Source organism: Vombatus ursinus, unplaced genomic scaffold (genome assembly GCF_900497805.2).
Source record: "Vombatus ursinus unplaced genomic scaffold, bare-nosed wombat genome assembly UNPS02014179.1, whole genome shotgun sequence".
Taxonomy (NCBI): Eukaryota; Metazoa; Chordata; class Mammalia; order Diprotodontia; family Vombatidae; genus Vombatus; species Vombatus ursinus.
The window spans coordinates 2,152,020-2,167,497 of NW_020953957.1; the positions used below are offsets into that span (position 1 = coordinate 2,152,020).

Here is a 15,478-nt window from a genome sequence, read left to right on the forward strand (position 1 = left end):
GAGTAAAAGCTAATTTTTTTTTTTTTTTTACTTAATGGTAATTTCATCCTTCCAAAGACGGAGGAACCAACAAGGGGAAATTCTGTTCTGGATCTGATTCACACCAACAAAGAAAAACTGGTTGCTAGGTGGGGTGGAAAAGTGGGAACCTTGGGAGGACCACTACCTTAGAATTTGCAATAGAGAAGGAGAGAAAAGTTGGGCATAATTTAATGTGTATTCTGGATTTGGGGAGAATACATTTCAGTGAGTTAAGAGAAAGAATAGGTGGGGTCCTATGGATTAAAATTCTAAAAGGGAAGTCAGCCCAGGAGGAATAGGAAGCACTTAAGTGTAATATTCTGAAGACACTAAGAAAAACAGTTCAAATGAGGAGAAATGGGAGTTGTCTAAAGAGGTCAGTATGGATGCACATGGAACTCACCAGCCAACTTGGATTTTTTTAAAAGATGTATGCAAAAGATGAAGGCAAGGATGAGTAATAGAAGATGGATATAAAGCGTGGCATATTCCTGTAAGAACAGGGTTAGGAGTATTAGATCAAAACAGCAGAATTTATGCTGGGGCAAAGACGAAGCTCAAAGAAGAAACAGAGCTGCTGTTTACAAGGAGGGAGGACAGTGACATCTGATGAGAGAAAGAAAGTGGATCTTCTCAATTCTTATTTTGCTTATTTTTTCTACCAGAAAGAATCATCTCTGTACTAAAAAGGACAGAATAGAAATTTCGGATTAGGGGGTTGATACCCAGCAGAAATAAGAAACTAGAGAACATATAGCTGCTTTTGATGAGTTCAGGTCACCTGGCTCAGATGAATTACGTCCTAAGGTATTGAAAGAACTGGCAGATGTGGTTGCTAAGCCCTTGTCAGTGATCTTTGAAAAATTATCCAGAAATGAAGAGATACTGCAGGATTGGAGAAGGCAAATGTCCAGATTTTTTTTTTTAAGGGAAGAAAATGGAGTTTCCAAATTATAAGCCAGTGAGCTTGACTCCAATTCTGGGCAAAATTCTAGAACAAATTATCATAAACATGGTTAGTGAACATCTAATGAAGAAACCAATACTTACGAGAGCCAGCATAACTTCATCAAGAATAGGTTATCTATCTTAGGCTAACCTTATTTCCCTTTTGGAAAGAATTTTTAAACTAGTAGATAAAGAGAATTCTGGAAATATAATTTATCTAGATTTTAGCAAAGCACTTGATAAACTATCACGCTATTCTTATGGAAAAGCGCATATGGGAATTTACCCACTGAGGTATGCTGAATCAAGCTTATTTTCCCATTCTAAAATTTCAGGCTTACTCTTAATTAGGAATTTTTCTAAATTGCTTTGTAAGTTGTGGTACACCTTTCCTATTACTGTTTTAATAGCCTCCTACCCTCCAGGGTTGTTATAAGGAGAAAACATTTGTAAAGTGCTTTACAAATTTTAAAGTGTTATATAAATGCTAGCTCTTATTTTAAAAATATGTTTGCATGGACTCTTGAAAATCTAATCAAAAGAGCTTTGAAGTAAAGATGAACAAAGAGGGGGAAACTGCCTATGTAGAGTAGCTACATAGTATCTCCAAAGTATGTCTGTATATTTAGTTTTTTGGGTTTTTTTTTAGGAATTGTTTGCACCTCAGAAGGATGATTAAATTGACAGACTGATAAACTGACGACGATAAGCACAATTTTTTTCACATACTTTTGATATGCAAAGACCTAACTTTGCTAAAATAAACTTTAAAATAAAATAAACACTAAAATAAACAATCTCTCTACAAATATTTGAGGACCTGAGTCGTTTGCCATTTCCTTCTCCAGCTCATTTGACAGTTGAGGAAACTGAGGCAAATAGGTTAAGTGACTTGCCCAGGGTCACACAGCTACTAAGTGTCTGGGGCCAGATTTAAAATCATGAAGATGAATCTTCCTGACTCCATTCCCAGTGCTCTATCTACTGTGCCACCTACTACCCCTTAGGAAGAATAGAAGTTTCCTCGAAATGTACTAATTTAATGTTTGTTAATAATCCTTAATTGGTTGATGTCTCTCATCAGTGTTGGCAGTTCTCTCATCAGTAGAGTTTGTTATCCATCCATGCCTTCTCATCTGTAATTCTTGTCTGTGCCTTTCCATAAGTCTTCTATAGATTACCTAACCAGTGCATTTGAAGCCCTCATCTAGGTGTTTTAGTATTTTCGTGGATACTAGTGCAACGCTAAAGCAGTCCTGTTATTCATCTCTCTTACTACATTACAAGTTCACCTCCTTTTCTCATTATACATGTCCTTGATGATGTTTGGCATATATGATCAAGATGGATGTGAATTTTTTCCTGTGTAAAGTCACCATTCTCAGCCTCCCTCTCCTTAACACTCCCCAGTCCAGGTACTGCCTTGGTTTTGAAGAGCAATTTAGAAGGCTTAGGCAGGTCATTTGGAAAGCCACGAACAATCCTGCTTACTTTTTTTTTTTTAAGGTCTTAGGGTTTAGGTGATAACTCTTGATTCTACAGCAGTTCTTCCCTCACCCAAGTTTATCTTCTCAACTGTATTGCTACTCAACTCACATAATTTTCTCCCCTCCTCCCTAAGGGAAGGGAGAGAATATATCACTAAATACATGAAACATATTTGTAACATCTTTAGAAAGCACATATCTGACATTTTTCCTGATTATTTTCATTCATTACATCTATTTAACTACAATACATAACTCACAGTTGCTTTCCATAGTTGGGTCCTAAAGTATATATTTCGTCGTAACTTTCTATTATTTGTGATTTGTGGAATATCTTTTAACAGTACTTGTTTGGGAATCTGGTTATTTGGCTATTCTCTCATGTGAAAAGTATGAAAGGCGAAAGAACTTATATAATTTTATTTTAGGTATTCTAATTCTGTTTTAATTTTTACATTTTGATTTGAAAGTACTGTGTAATTTATAAAAGAGAGTCCCATAATTGTGTAACATAAATAATTTAGGGTGGGAGGAGTAAGCTCACTTAATATTGTCTATCTAAGTACTTCGTTCTTGGGTAATTGTTCAGTGTTTCAACAGAATCGCCGTCTCTTACCTGGTCATTGTTAGATAGATGCTGACTCGCATCAATTTGTCAAGCTCAGGAAGCATTAGCTGTCATCTAGTTGGTGACATGTTTGATATGAGGAATGTATTTTTGTTGCACAAGTGGAGTGTATTGTCTCCTTTTCCAAGCCAAGACTAATATTTTGTTTCCAAAGGAAAACTCAAACATTTTCCACATTATTCTTACTGGACAGTCGCAGGTTTTGTTCCAAAAGAAACATACATAGATTCTCTAGGTTTCTTATCAAACCTGAAATAAGCCAGATAGTTCCAGGGATGTAGTTTTGAGTTATTGTTTAGAAACTTTTGATGTGAAATCTTTATTTTAATCCAGTAAATGGAAGTAGCAAAGTGGCAATGTTCTTCCTTTGGTTGAAGGGAGCTCCTAAATTAGGGTTTTGTTAAAAATTAAAGGAAACTACTGACATTTTCTAGAAGTGTTCAGTGTATGAAGTTGATTCTCTTGTCTTTTCCATCAAAAGGAAATTAAAATATACCTCTTGGATTAAAACATAACACAAATGAAGACTTTTTTTTTTTTTTTTAACAATACAGGTTTCATATGTTTTTAGCAGCTTCTTGTTACCTTTCAGAATGTTAAGAACTGGTGGTATATTTCAGGTTGATTATAATGTGACAGGTGGCTTGAACTCAGTGGATTGTCTTAATACAAACTGAACACAACTTTCCAGGTATATGTGTGTGTTCATATTTTATAGAGGCTTGGTAAACTTAGTATTTCACAATGGTGCTTATTCACACATGTGACGAAGAAGATATACTTTGTAATTGTTATGCTTCAGGCTTTCACATTAAATGGAAGTTTACATCAACTAATTGGATTAATATGAGATATTAACCCAGTTCCATTCGTGTGAGTTTCAGGAATATATAATTTGACAGTATTTACCTCCGTAGCATTTTGTACATTTTACATAAGAAAATTTATATTTATAATTTTCTTTTTTGAAAATTTTTCCTATAGTTATGCAGAAGGCATGGCGAGAGAGAAATCCTCCAGCTCGCATCAAAGCAGCTTATCAAGCTTTAGAACTGAACAATGAGTAAGTTTGAAATATGTGAAAATAAGGAATAACCAAGACACCTGATTTGTCAAACATTTTTATGTTGTTTTACATTAATTATTTATTATTTTTAAAGAAACCTGGAAAAGTTTTAAGAGTTTTTTCACCCAAATATGCATATCATGAATACAGTAAAACTTTTTTTTTTGACAACTATGCTATATTTTTGGAACTATGGTTTTTGTTTCTTTAAGATGTTAAAAATAGAAACAGTCCTTTTTTTAAAAAATTGAGATTGCTAATGCAATTGACAGTAATTCATACTTATAGGGATGGGGAACTTGTGACCTTGACCAAATGTGGCCTTTTAGGTCCTCAAGTGTGGCCTTTTGATTCAGTACAACTTTTACAGAACAGATCCTTTTATTAAGGGGATTTGTTCTGTGAAGTTTGGATTTAATCAAAGGGCTGCTCTTGAGGATTTAGAGAGCCACATGTGGCCTCGGGGCTGCAGGTTCCCCATCCCTGACTTATATCAGAGTTCCTAGGTCTGTGAGAAAATACAGAAGCATGTACCCTCTGAAAGATTTTTTTTTTCTATCCTGATAGGTTTTTGAAAGGGGTTCTCCAGAACTACAGGTTTTAGTTTTCATTATACTGTTCGTTAAAATCAGTTCATTTTATTAGTAAGCATTTATTAAATACCTAAAGTTCTCTGAACCAAAATGGTATTTAAGGGGCAAAAAGGACTTTCAAAGTAAAAGGCCTAGTCCCTGCTCTTTAGAACATTGAAGTTTAATTTGAAATGAAACATGCACTCACAAATCAACTTAACATTAAAAACATATCGCTAAGCATAAAATAGGAAATTATAAATGTCAAAGGATGCAGAATGAAAGGAATCAGAGTTGGTTTGTCCAGGGATACATTTTAGAGGGGTAAATTTGGGGTTTCATCTTTAAGAAGTTAAGGAACGTCAATTGGACATTGTAGGGTAGAGAAATATTTAAAGCAGTCTTTCTTACAAAAATATAATTTCAGTAGTCCTTTCTCTCTGATTCATATATACTTCAAAACACGTCGAGATTAGGTACAAGTTCTCCTTTTTAAGTATTTTTTCTTGGTTAGTGGAATTATTATATACTTCACTTTGTTTTGAGGCAATTGGGGTTAAGTGACTTGTCCAGGGTCACCCAGCTGTCTGAAGTCTGAAGTGTCTAAAGCCAGATTTAAACTCAGACGCTCCTGAGTTTAAATGGCCTTCAGGGCCAGTGCTCTATCACTGAGCCACCTTGCTACCCCATATTTCCCTTTTATTGAAAGCTCTTACTAGTGTAATATGGAGAGTATTTACATAACGTGGTTTGTTTTGCCTTGTATGGCCCTTAATTGTCTCCCTGCCCTAGTATCATCTTCTCTTTTTACCTGGCCAGATATTTCTATTAATTCCGTCATTCTCCTGTGTTAAAGAAACAAGGTAGGAACATTGTCTTCACAAGCATGCTTTTAAAATGAACACAGTACCTGGAGGGTACAGGGAGAACCTCTCACTTTTGAAAACATTATATTAATAAGATTCAGTTTACCAAGTTATGTAGTCATTACCTTGGAAATTTCAGGGACCCTAACCCCAAAGGAAAAGAATACATAGAACAGGTAAGTTTCAGTGAGGAGGAAGACTTGAGACTTGTAATAGTGTAGGGGATTGCGAAAACTAGTATAGGGGGCAAAGGGAGGATAGACTTGCTTTAGATACCATTTGTAGTGCCCTAGATAAAAAGGAAACAGTGTAAAGGAAGCCAGACCCAGAATGAGAGAGTGAGGAGAGATCTAGCTTTTGGATCATGGGGGGGGGGGGGGGTGTTTCTGGGCTATCAGGAACATGGTAGTTCTTATAAGGCACAGTTATTTTCTCCTACATTGCCCTCATCTCCCTTGATTTTTTTTTTTTTTTGCTTTATTTCTTCTTGACTCTGTTGGGGAGTTATGGTCTCTTTGGAAAAATTTACTAGAACATGAATCAGAAGTTTTTAGAAAAAGAAATTTATCCTGTACAAATAGCATGTCTTAGTCACCCCATTCCTGAAAAATTTTTATTCATGGGAATATAATTTTTTAAATTAGAGAAATAAACTAAGATAAGCATCTTAATATATACAGACTAAAAGCAGGCTTAGTTATGGTATAATTCATCATGCTACCTCTTTATAAAATATGTTGTGCACTTTACATCTCTCTCTCTCTCTCTGTCTCTCTCTCTCTTTCTTTCACTCTCTCTCACCCTCACTCCATCACCTTAAGAAAAAATGGAGAAGGAAATAGTTCAGAGAAAGAAAAAGCAGAGGTAAAAAGATAAATAATAGGACAAAAAGACCTGGAATGAATGAATGACAAAGCATTTTGAGCTCCTACTATGTGCTATTCACTGGGGATGCAGATATAAGCAAACAAGACAGTCCGTGCTCTCAGAGAACTTATAGTCTTTTTTTTTAAAATAAATTTATTTATTTATTTTTAGTTTTCAACGTTCACTTCCCCAAGATTTTGATTCCAAATTTTCTCCATATCTCTCCCCTCCCCCCACCCCAAGATGGCATGTAAATTGTTATAGGCTCAACATACATGTTCCTATTAAACCTATTTTCACATTAGTCATGTTGTAAAGAAGAATTAGAACCAATGGGAGAAACCGTGAGAAAGAAGAAACAAAAAGAGAGCAAATAATATGCTTTGATCTGCATTCAAGCTCCATAGTTCTTTTTCTGGATGTGAACAGGAGAACTTATATTCTAATGGAGGAAGACAGCATATAAAGGGGAACTAAAAAGCTGGGTAAGAAGGGGTAGATGTGCAGCAGGATGGTCTGGAAATGACCTGGAATTGATAAGGAGGTTTGATTCAGAGCGAGGTAAGACAAGAGACAAAGGAGAAAACCACAGCTTTGAGAGGCTAAGTCACTGTCCTAGAAGTCAAGCTCTGTATCCACTGCCCATCTGCCTTTAGGGGAGCTCCTCTGTCAAATGGAAATAATGACAGCACCTGCCTTTCTGGGCTGTGAAAATCCAATGGGATGGCAGGTATGAAGCACTTTGCAGACTTTAAAGCATTGTATAAATGCTAGCTATCAGAGCCCAGGGATCCAGGGATGGAATTTAAGTGGTTCTGGTGTGGGAAGGAAAAGAATAAGCATTTCTGTGGCACCTACTATGTACCAGGCACTGTGCTAAACAACAACCCTGAAAGGTAGATGCTATTATTTTCCCCATGTTTACAACAGAAGAAACTGAGGCAATCAGAGGTTGTATGACTTGCCTGGGGTTACCCAGTTGGTGAGTGTCTGAGGCTGGATTTGAGCTCAAGTCTTGGTGACTCCAAGCCCAGTGTTCTGTGTACTGTGATGCCCCCAGCTGTCTCCAGGAACAGGAAGTCCAGAGGTGTTGTGAAAGATGGCTGGAGTGGAGGCAGCTCAGTCTGGAGATGGCTGGGAAGTGAGAGAGAAGGATAGTAAAGAGAGGGGCCAAGAGGAGGGGAGAAGGGATGGAAGGAAAACAGTCCGGGAAGGGCGGTGCTGTGGTTACTTCTGTGTGATGGGCTACTAGTGAATTAAAATCCTGACCAGCTCCATTTAAAGCTAAAGGGGTTGGGAAGGAGGGGGGGGTCAGTGTGAGGACACAAGGGGGGCAGAAGAGGAGTTTAGAAAATGGACTGTTCCCTTCATCATTTTGCTTTCATTGCAGTTGTGCCACCGCCTATGTTCTCTTGGCTGAGGAGGAGGCAACGACGATTGTCGATGCTGAGAAGTTATTTAAACAGGCCCTCAAAGCTGGGGAGACAATTTACAGGAGGTCACAGCAGCACCAGCACCAGAGTCCTCAGCACGAAGCCCAACTTAGTAAGCACATCTAAACTGAGTTGAGCATATCTTTCCAAATGCTCTCTTTTTTTTTTCTTTTTAAGGTAAATGCTCATAGGTTACCTCATTTTCATAGGAAGTGGCTAATCTATTTACCTAGGTTATTTGTAAACTAAAAAAAGAAAAAAATGTGTTCATTAGGAGAAAAATATAGAAGTTTTGCTCAGATTATGTTGAAAGAAGATACAATACCAATTTTTATAGTAGTTACTGTCCAAACAAATGTAATTTATCTCAGGGGGAAGATGGGAGAATCATTAAAGACTCACCTTGAAACAGTTTGTTGTTCTTAAAAGGAAGGTGCTGTATTCAATATTTTAGAGTTTTCTTATTGGTAATGTAATGCTGCTTTGTTCCTCTGTCATCCCAAAATAAATGCTGTTCAAGCTCTGGATGTCTAGAATTAGGGCCAGGGAACTACAGTGGGATAAGGATGAATTCACTTTATTAAATTCTCAGCACAATACCCACTCACCCTCATACCTTGTCCTAATTGTTTCTGAAATTCTCCATGAAATGCTTGAGGTGGTCCTTTGGCGAACCACAAAAACTAAGGTCTCTCTTTTCTCCATAGGGAGACACTTTTACCAGACACATTAGGAGCAACAACGCTGCTGCTGCCTTCTCTTTGTGGCCAAAGGGCTTCAATTTCATGATTTTGGCAGTTAGAGGACAATAAATTGAAATGTTTATATATTGCATTATCTGTTAGCAGTTAAGTTCTAAATCTTTTTGTTTGTGGAAATTCAGGTTTGGATAATGTCCCCTCTCTAGGCTAAATATTGATGTATACAGTATGTTTCATTACTGTATGTTATTATAACACTAACTGTGGGAATTTATAATTTTGCAGGCTGGAACTAATGAAATTGCATCTGTTAAAAAGTATCATGTTATTTATCCTTGTAAAATCTCAAATATGAGTATGAGATAGTTACAGAAACATTTTTAAAACGGTTTCTAGAAGTTTGAGTTTGTTATCCATTGGCAGCTTTTTTTTTTTTTTTTTAAGTTTAATTGTCCATGGAAATTTTATTTTGGGATCTCTTAGCTAGCCAGTCAAAACAAGTGAAGATTATCATAATACTGTTATTTAAGTAGAAATATAAAATAATGAGTTAATGCTGCTTTTCTCAATTAATAATGGCTTTTTTTTCTGTGAGTCTTAAACATGAACTTGTGACATGCACATGTACTGCAGACTTTGCATTGTATTAGTTGGACCAGTTATTTGTAGAGACATAAATTATACGCTTTTATTTCGGTTACTTCTTCCAGTGTAAGTAAGGAAATATAATGGATAATATAAATAAAATTTCAGATAATCATGTTAGCCGGTAGTTGTATCATTCTTTTCTTTTTCATTTAGGAAGAGACACCAATGTATTGGTTTATATTAAACGAAGACTAGCAATGTGTGCAAGAAAATTAGGAAGAATAAGAGAAGCAGTAAAAATAATGAGAGATGTGAGTAATTTTGAAGATCATACTGCTACTTTTAATAATTAAAAGTGTTTTCAGCAAGTTCTAAATTTTTAGTTGAATCAGTTTTTAATTGACTTAATAACAATGTATATGGAATATAGCTTTATTTAGCAAGTTGTAGAGTTTCTTTTATTCAACAAATTCAATTTAATAAACATCTGTTAAGCATATTCTAGTTCTAGGCACTGGAGACTAAAACAAAAATGAAAACTGTCTGCCTTCAAGGAGCTTACATTCATCTAGGGAGAGACAATATGTTGTTATTTTGCTAAACTACAACTTCTATGTTCCATGTTTTAACCATTTTTTTTTTTAATATGCAGCTAATGAAAGAATTTCCTCCTCTTAGTATGTTGAACATCCATGAAAATCTTCTAGAATCCCTTCTAGAATTACAGGCTTATGCAGATGTTCAGGCAGTTCTGGCGAAATATGATGGTAAGTGGTGTTTGTCTAACACTTTTACCTAACATTTACATTCCCTTTTCTCTCTTAGTGTATCTGTCAGATGGTTCAGCATTAATGTGCATGAAACATTGGGATCCAGAGAGATTTTTGGACTTTCTGTTTCTTTCCTTTAATGTAGTTCACTAATGGTAGCACAAAGGGCAGACTGGCATGGGTCATTAGGAAGTGTCTTCTTCTCATCAGGGTCTTTAAATGAATCAGAAATCTGAAAGGGATGCCTTTTATCCTGCCAAAGTACCCTGGTCTTGCTCCTATGAAATAGTTGCATCAGTTCACCTCAGGAGTTGTAAGGATTGTTACAGAGACACACTGCAACTGTTCTCCCTGGGGACATGAAGATGTCCCCTGTGAGGTATCTTCTTGTAACCACAAGCTGAAAGTAGCCTGATATCACTCATCACAGTGTCCTTTGACATGCCTTTCAGCTTATCGGAGCACCTTGTTGTTTACCACACCTGTACTGTTGTGGATTTTTGACCATTAACTTAGAAATATTTGTGACCTGTTCCTTTTTGCCTGTTGACTTGGAAAGTTTGAAAGTGTTATATTTGGAGAGAAAAGTTTATTTCTTTTAAACATCTGGAACGCTTAAGAAGTGCTTCAGAATGATGCACGCTCATGAAGAAATTTGTGAGAAATCCTTTCCATATGTTACTTACCAGATGCTTGGCCTGCTTGGGATCCATGTGCTAGACAAGCTTGGAGACTGTATTTAAGAAATCAAAGTGAGCTGCTGCTAGAGAAAGCCTAGGACTTGAGATTTAACTGGTTTAAAAAATTTGAGATTTGCTCCTGTGTTCTGAATTCTTTATTCAGTATTCTAATACTATTATGCTGTAGAATTTCACTGTTGTATTCTTGGAAAAAATAGGAAATCCTCCATTTTAGTATTGTATTTGCTAGTTTCACTTGAGTTTTGAGAGTCATTAAAGAGAAGATCTTTACCACTGCAGTTCTGGTGCAGGAACTTTAACTTTTTGAAAGTCAACTTTGACATTAAAAAAATAAAAAAGAGTTATGAAATTTACATAATGTGTTTGTAGACATAATTTTAAAATTATTTTCCTTAAGCAATTTAAGTTTGATTTCACAGATTTCGGATCTTTTTATTACAGATATCAGTCTTCCAAAGTCAGCAGCAATTTGTTATACAGCAGCACTCTTGAAGACTAGGACCGTGTCGGATAGGTGAGTAGCTGTGGAATTTAGATCATCTGGAGAAGATACTAACTGTAGACCCAAATATAAGAACATTTATTTTTTTTCTTTGCTAGTTTTTAATAATGCTCCTTTTAAAGTTGTTTTTCTCTTAATCTTTACTAAGGCCTTGAAACTCTTTGGCCTTAATTATTTGACATTTTATGTATTAGAATGAAATATCACATGCTATTTCCCTGAGTTTATATATAATGTGGGTAATTTTGAATTCCCTTGATTGTTGGTTGTTCTGAATGCATTTCTGAACGTGTCTATTTGCTGAATGAAGGGAAACTTTTTCTTTTGCCTGCATTCCTCTCAGGTGAAAACTGGTAGAGGTCTCCTTCTATGTAGTAGGACTATAGATGTTCCTCTGTAGCTTTCCTGATTTTATTATCCTTCCCAAAGGGTCTAACTTAGTTTCTAAGTGCTTCTGCAATCAACTGTACTTCAAATATGTTTGAAGATTTCTGTTCCCTTTGCTTCCTGGTTGTATATATTGAACCAGGTGGCTTTACTTTCAGTATTAGAAATCAGTTGCCTTTTCCTATCACCAGAAACCTCTCAATTTTGGGACGTTGACTTATGGTCTTAACTCATAATTCTTCCTTTTTTCTTTAATGGTTTTTTCCCCCCAGATTTTCTCCAGAAACAGCTTCTAGAAGAGGACTGAGCACTGCGGAAATTAATGCCGTGGAAGCAATTCATAGAGCAGTAGAATTTAACCCTCATGTTCCAAAAGTAAGTGAGTTGCTTTTCTTTTAGAACTGCATTTTTTTTTTTATGAAAATATCAACATTACCTAAGTCGATGGCAGATATTGTATCAAAAACTAGATCTTCTAACTTCTAGTCTAATAGTCTTAACTATTCTAGCTTGCTTTTTTCTCATTTGACTAAAGGGGTTGTTAAGAACATTTATAAAAACCAATAGGAATAATCGCTTTAGAGTTGGAGGTTGCTATCAGAATAGTCTGAAGTCTGTCTCTTCAGTTAGTTGTTGCTTTCACTATAGCTTTAGGGGAGAAATAGCCAAATGGCATGGTTTTAATGGAGGGTCATTCATATTTTGAATCATTAAATCAAATTTCCTGTGTTTTACTGTAAGAGTGTTTTCTAGACAAATGCCTGAGTTTTGGACCTGAGCTGGACAAAGACTGGAGACAAATAGATTAAAATAATCAATGATAGGAAACAGATGTGGAAGTTCCCAGAACTGCTGAGTTGATGTTTGTGTAGTCCCTGATGAAACTGTGTACCAGTTTCATTTTTCTTTGTTACACACCCTATCGGCATGGCTTGTTGAATAATATTTATGTATTCTCACCTAACATTGAATATTGCTTGCTGTTTTTTTAAGGCATATTAAAAATACTTTAAAAAATTTTTAAATAGACATTGTACATCATATTGAGAAAAAGTTTTAGTTGCAATTAAGTATAATACAAGATAAGATTATGGAACTTGGAAACTGGTGAACACTAAAGGGATTAATGTCCAAGAAATAATTTCCAAAAAAATAGAGTCTACAGAGATGAGGCCTTTACTGAGAGCCTCCTTGGCCCCCCTACCCCTAGGTAGGTTGGCAGAGCCCACAACATGAGATACTAATAGTGCGCTTGATTTACGGGTCAGCAGACTTAGGCTTAAATCCTGGTTCTGACACAAATTGTGTGACCTTGCTCAAGCAAGATAACATGGGAGCCTCAGTTCCCTTATCTGTAAAATGGAAATAGATAATAATACTGTTATTACCTTCCTCATGAAGTTGTCATGGGGAAAATGTTTTATAAACCCTGCAGTGCTATGCACAAATGCAGTGTTACTAATAAATGGTAAACTTGTGTGAAGAATAAGCAATATTAGGCAGAATTGCCTAGAAAATGATTCTAAATCTTAGAACTAATTACTCACTTTACATTTTTGTACCTTGACTGATTTATCCCTTCATTACATAAAACCAGCAATCTTAATTTTTTTAATGAAAAAAGTATTTTTTAAAAAACTATTGCTATTCTGGATAGTGGTAAAAATTGTCCATTTTATATGGAAAGGCAAGTAGAATAGCTACTGAAAACTACTCTAATTAGGTAATGGCCACTATGCTCTTCATAGGGACTTTTTAATACTACTTTATCTGAAAACAAATATAAAATGATCATTTCATGACATATAAGGTTAAATTGTTAGACATTTCTGTAAATTCCAGGTTGAATTTTCGATGGAAAAACTACTGCATTGAAGAGATTTTCTTTAAGGTTTTCAATAATAGGCCCTGTTTTAATTTTTTTTTACTTAAAATTAATTTTCATTAGTAATTTATTAAAAACAAAACAGCCTGTACTTTTTAGCCAGTCCAACAAATGGCCTGATGGGAAGATGGGACTTTCTTGAATAATAGATGAGGTGATGACCCAACTTTTATTATTATACTCAATTGAGAGTTGAATTGTGCTGCAAAATGACATTATTTTAAAAGAGTGGAATTCTTAAGCTGAACTCTATCAAACAGCATAGTCATTAAGGTACTTCTGAGAAACTCTTGAGTCCCAACAATCTGGACAGTGTCCCACTTAAATAACATTAATGTTATATGAACTGACACAGCTCTGGAATTTGTGGCTGTCTGTTTTTGCTACAGTCATACATTGATGAAGTACGTTCAGGCTCCTCTCTCTCTTTTTTTTCCCCTGTCATGGTCTATATTCCTAACTCTCAGCTGGGGCCAAGCAAACGTAAAGGACTTTGGGGGGTTTCCTTCTCAAACCTCTATTGAGGTTCGTGATAACTTCTTTAACCTAATGAACAATGACATTTTCAGCATTTTTAAAAACGTTTTCATTTCTTCTTACAAATTTCTTATGCAAATTTGGCATAAATTATCATATGAAACATAACAGTAAAATGACAAAGGATAAAGTTGATTTAGCAGAGAATGTTTGTTGGCAGCTTTCCATACAGCTCCAACAGGAATGACTGTGGGTCTAGAGCTGTGCAATTTGTTAAAGCTGGAAACTATTAGAAGTGCAATGGAGAAAGATCACATAAATTTCTCCAGGCTATGAATTTACTTTTAGGTATTTCATTAATATTGATTACTTGTACAGACCTTTAATTCTTCTGAGTAAATTTCGGTACCCAACAGTTATGATAACCCTGTGGTCTTGGTTTGGGGTTTGTATATTCTGTTTATACCAGCAAGTTTTTTATTTGGTTATGCAACTTTTGTATGTGTTATCACTAGAGCTGCTGCATATTTTACGTCCAGGCAGATTGGGGAAACCTTTTATACTTTGATTCTCCAGAAGTCCTAATTCATTTCTCTGCTTTCAGGCTAGCTTTATCTAGTCAGTTCTATACATATGGATGTCTATCACGTTCTCAAATATCTTTAGAGAAGAAGATTCCAGAATATTACTTATGACCATATTTACTTGTTTCATGTTTCTTGTCATTAGCCATAAGTTTCTTTTCTCCAAGTTTTGAATACAAGGTATCTTTTAATACCATTAGTATTTTTGGTTGTCCTTTGTACATGCATTTGGTTAAAATGGAATGTTAGATTATAAGACCTCCAGAGGAATAAGTCTGGCATCTTTCTGACATACCTTGTTATCTTCCTAGGCCTCAGTTTCCTCATTTATCAAAAGTAGGAATTAGACTAGATCCACAGTCTGTAAACTTGGTTTTTAAAAATACTTTATTAACTGTATTTCATTATAATTATTTCCCTTTGTAATCGTAGGTATTCTATGCATTTAAAATAATTCTTCTGAGAAGTGGTCCATAAGCTTCACTAGACTGCCAAAGGGATCCATGATTTACAAAAGGTTAAGAAGCCCTAGACTAGATGGTCTCCATGGTTCCTCCCAGCTTTCTGTAAAAACTGACTCTTGTTTTGGGCAGGCAAAGATACTCTGACTAAAATTAGAGTATTTCATTGAAAGGTTTCCTATTTTCATGTTACCAAGATTGATTGTCACTGAAAATCATTGCCTCCTCATTGGCATACTCATCCCCAACCCCTTTCTTTTTCTTGTCTGAGCAGTCCTATTTCCCTGTAAGTGCCATTGTTGTGCTTTTAGCCAAGAATATATAAAACTCAGGCATTCTTCTCTTGAAAACAGTGAAGATCCAAGGTGAAGGGCCCAAGACAGATGGGAATTAACTAGTCTGACACCCTGAGCAAAGCTTGTTTGTATCTTGCAGAATGTATGCAATCAACAGCTGACAAGCTTTTAATGTTTATTATGTTCAGGGCACAATGCTAAGCACTGGAGATACAAAGCAAAAACAAAAACAGCCCCT

At 35.7% G+C, this 15,478-nt stretch overlaps 1 protein-coding gene across 3 annotated transcripts in view; it reads left to right on the forward strand.

Annotated features, from left to right (window-relative positions):
* ST7L (suppression of tumorigenicity 7 like) overlaps positions 1-15,478 on the forward strand; it is a 58,567-nt gene that overhangs the window by 24,083 nt on the left and 19,006 nt on the right. For all 3 annotated transcript variants that reach the window (XM_027860362.1, XM_027860364.1, XM_027860363.1), the window contains exons 6-11: positions 4,069-4,147; positions 7,846-8,000; positions 9,391-9,488; positions 9,830-9,944; positions 11,090-11,162; positions 11,810-11,912. In XM_027860362.1, coding sequence (XP_027716163.1) covers positions 4,069-4,147; positions 7,846-8,000; positions 9,391-9,488; positions 9,830-9,944; positions 11,090-11,162; positions 11,810-11,912 — 623 coding nt within the window. The remainder of the gene's footprint in view (positions 1-4,068; positions 4,148-7,845; positions 8,001-9,390; positions 9,489-9,829; positions 9,945-11,089; positions 11,163-11,809; positions 11,913-15,478) is intronic.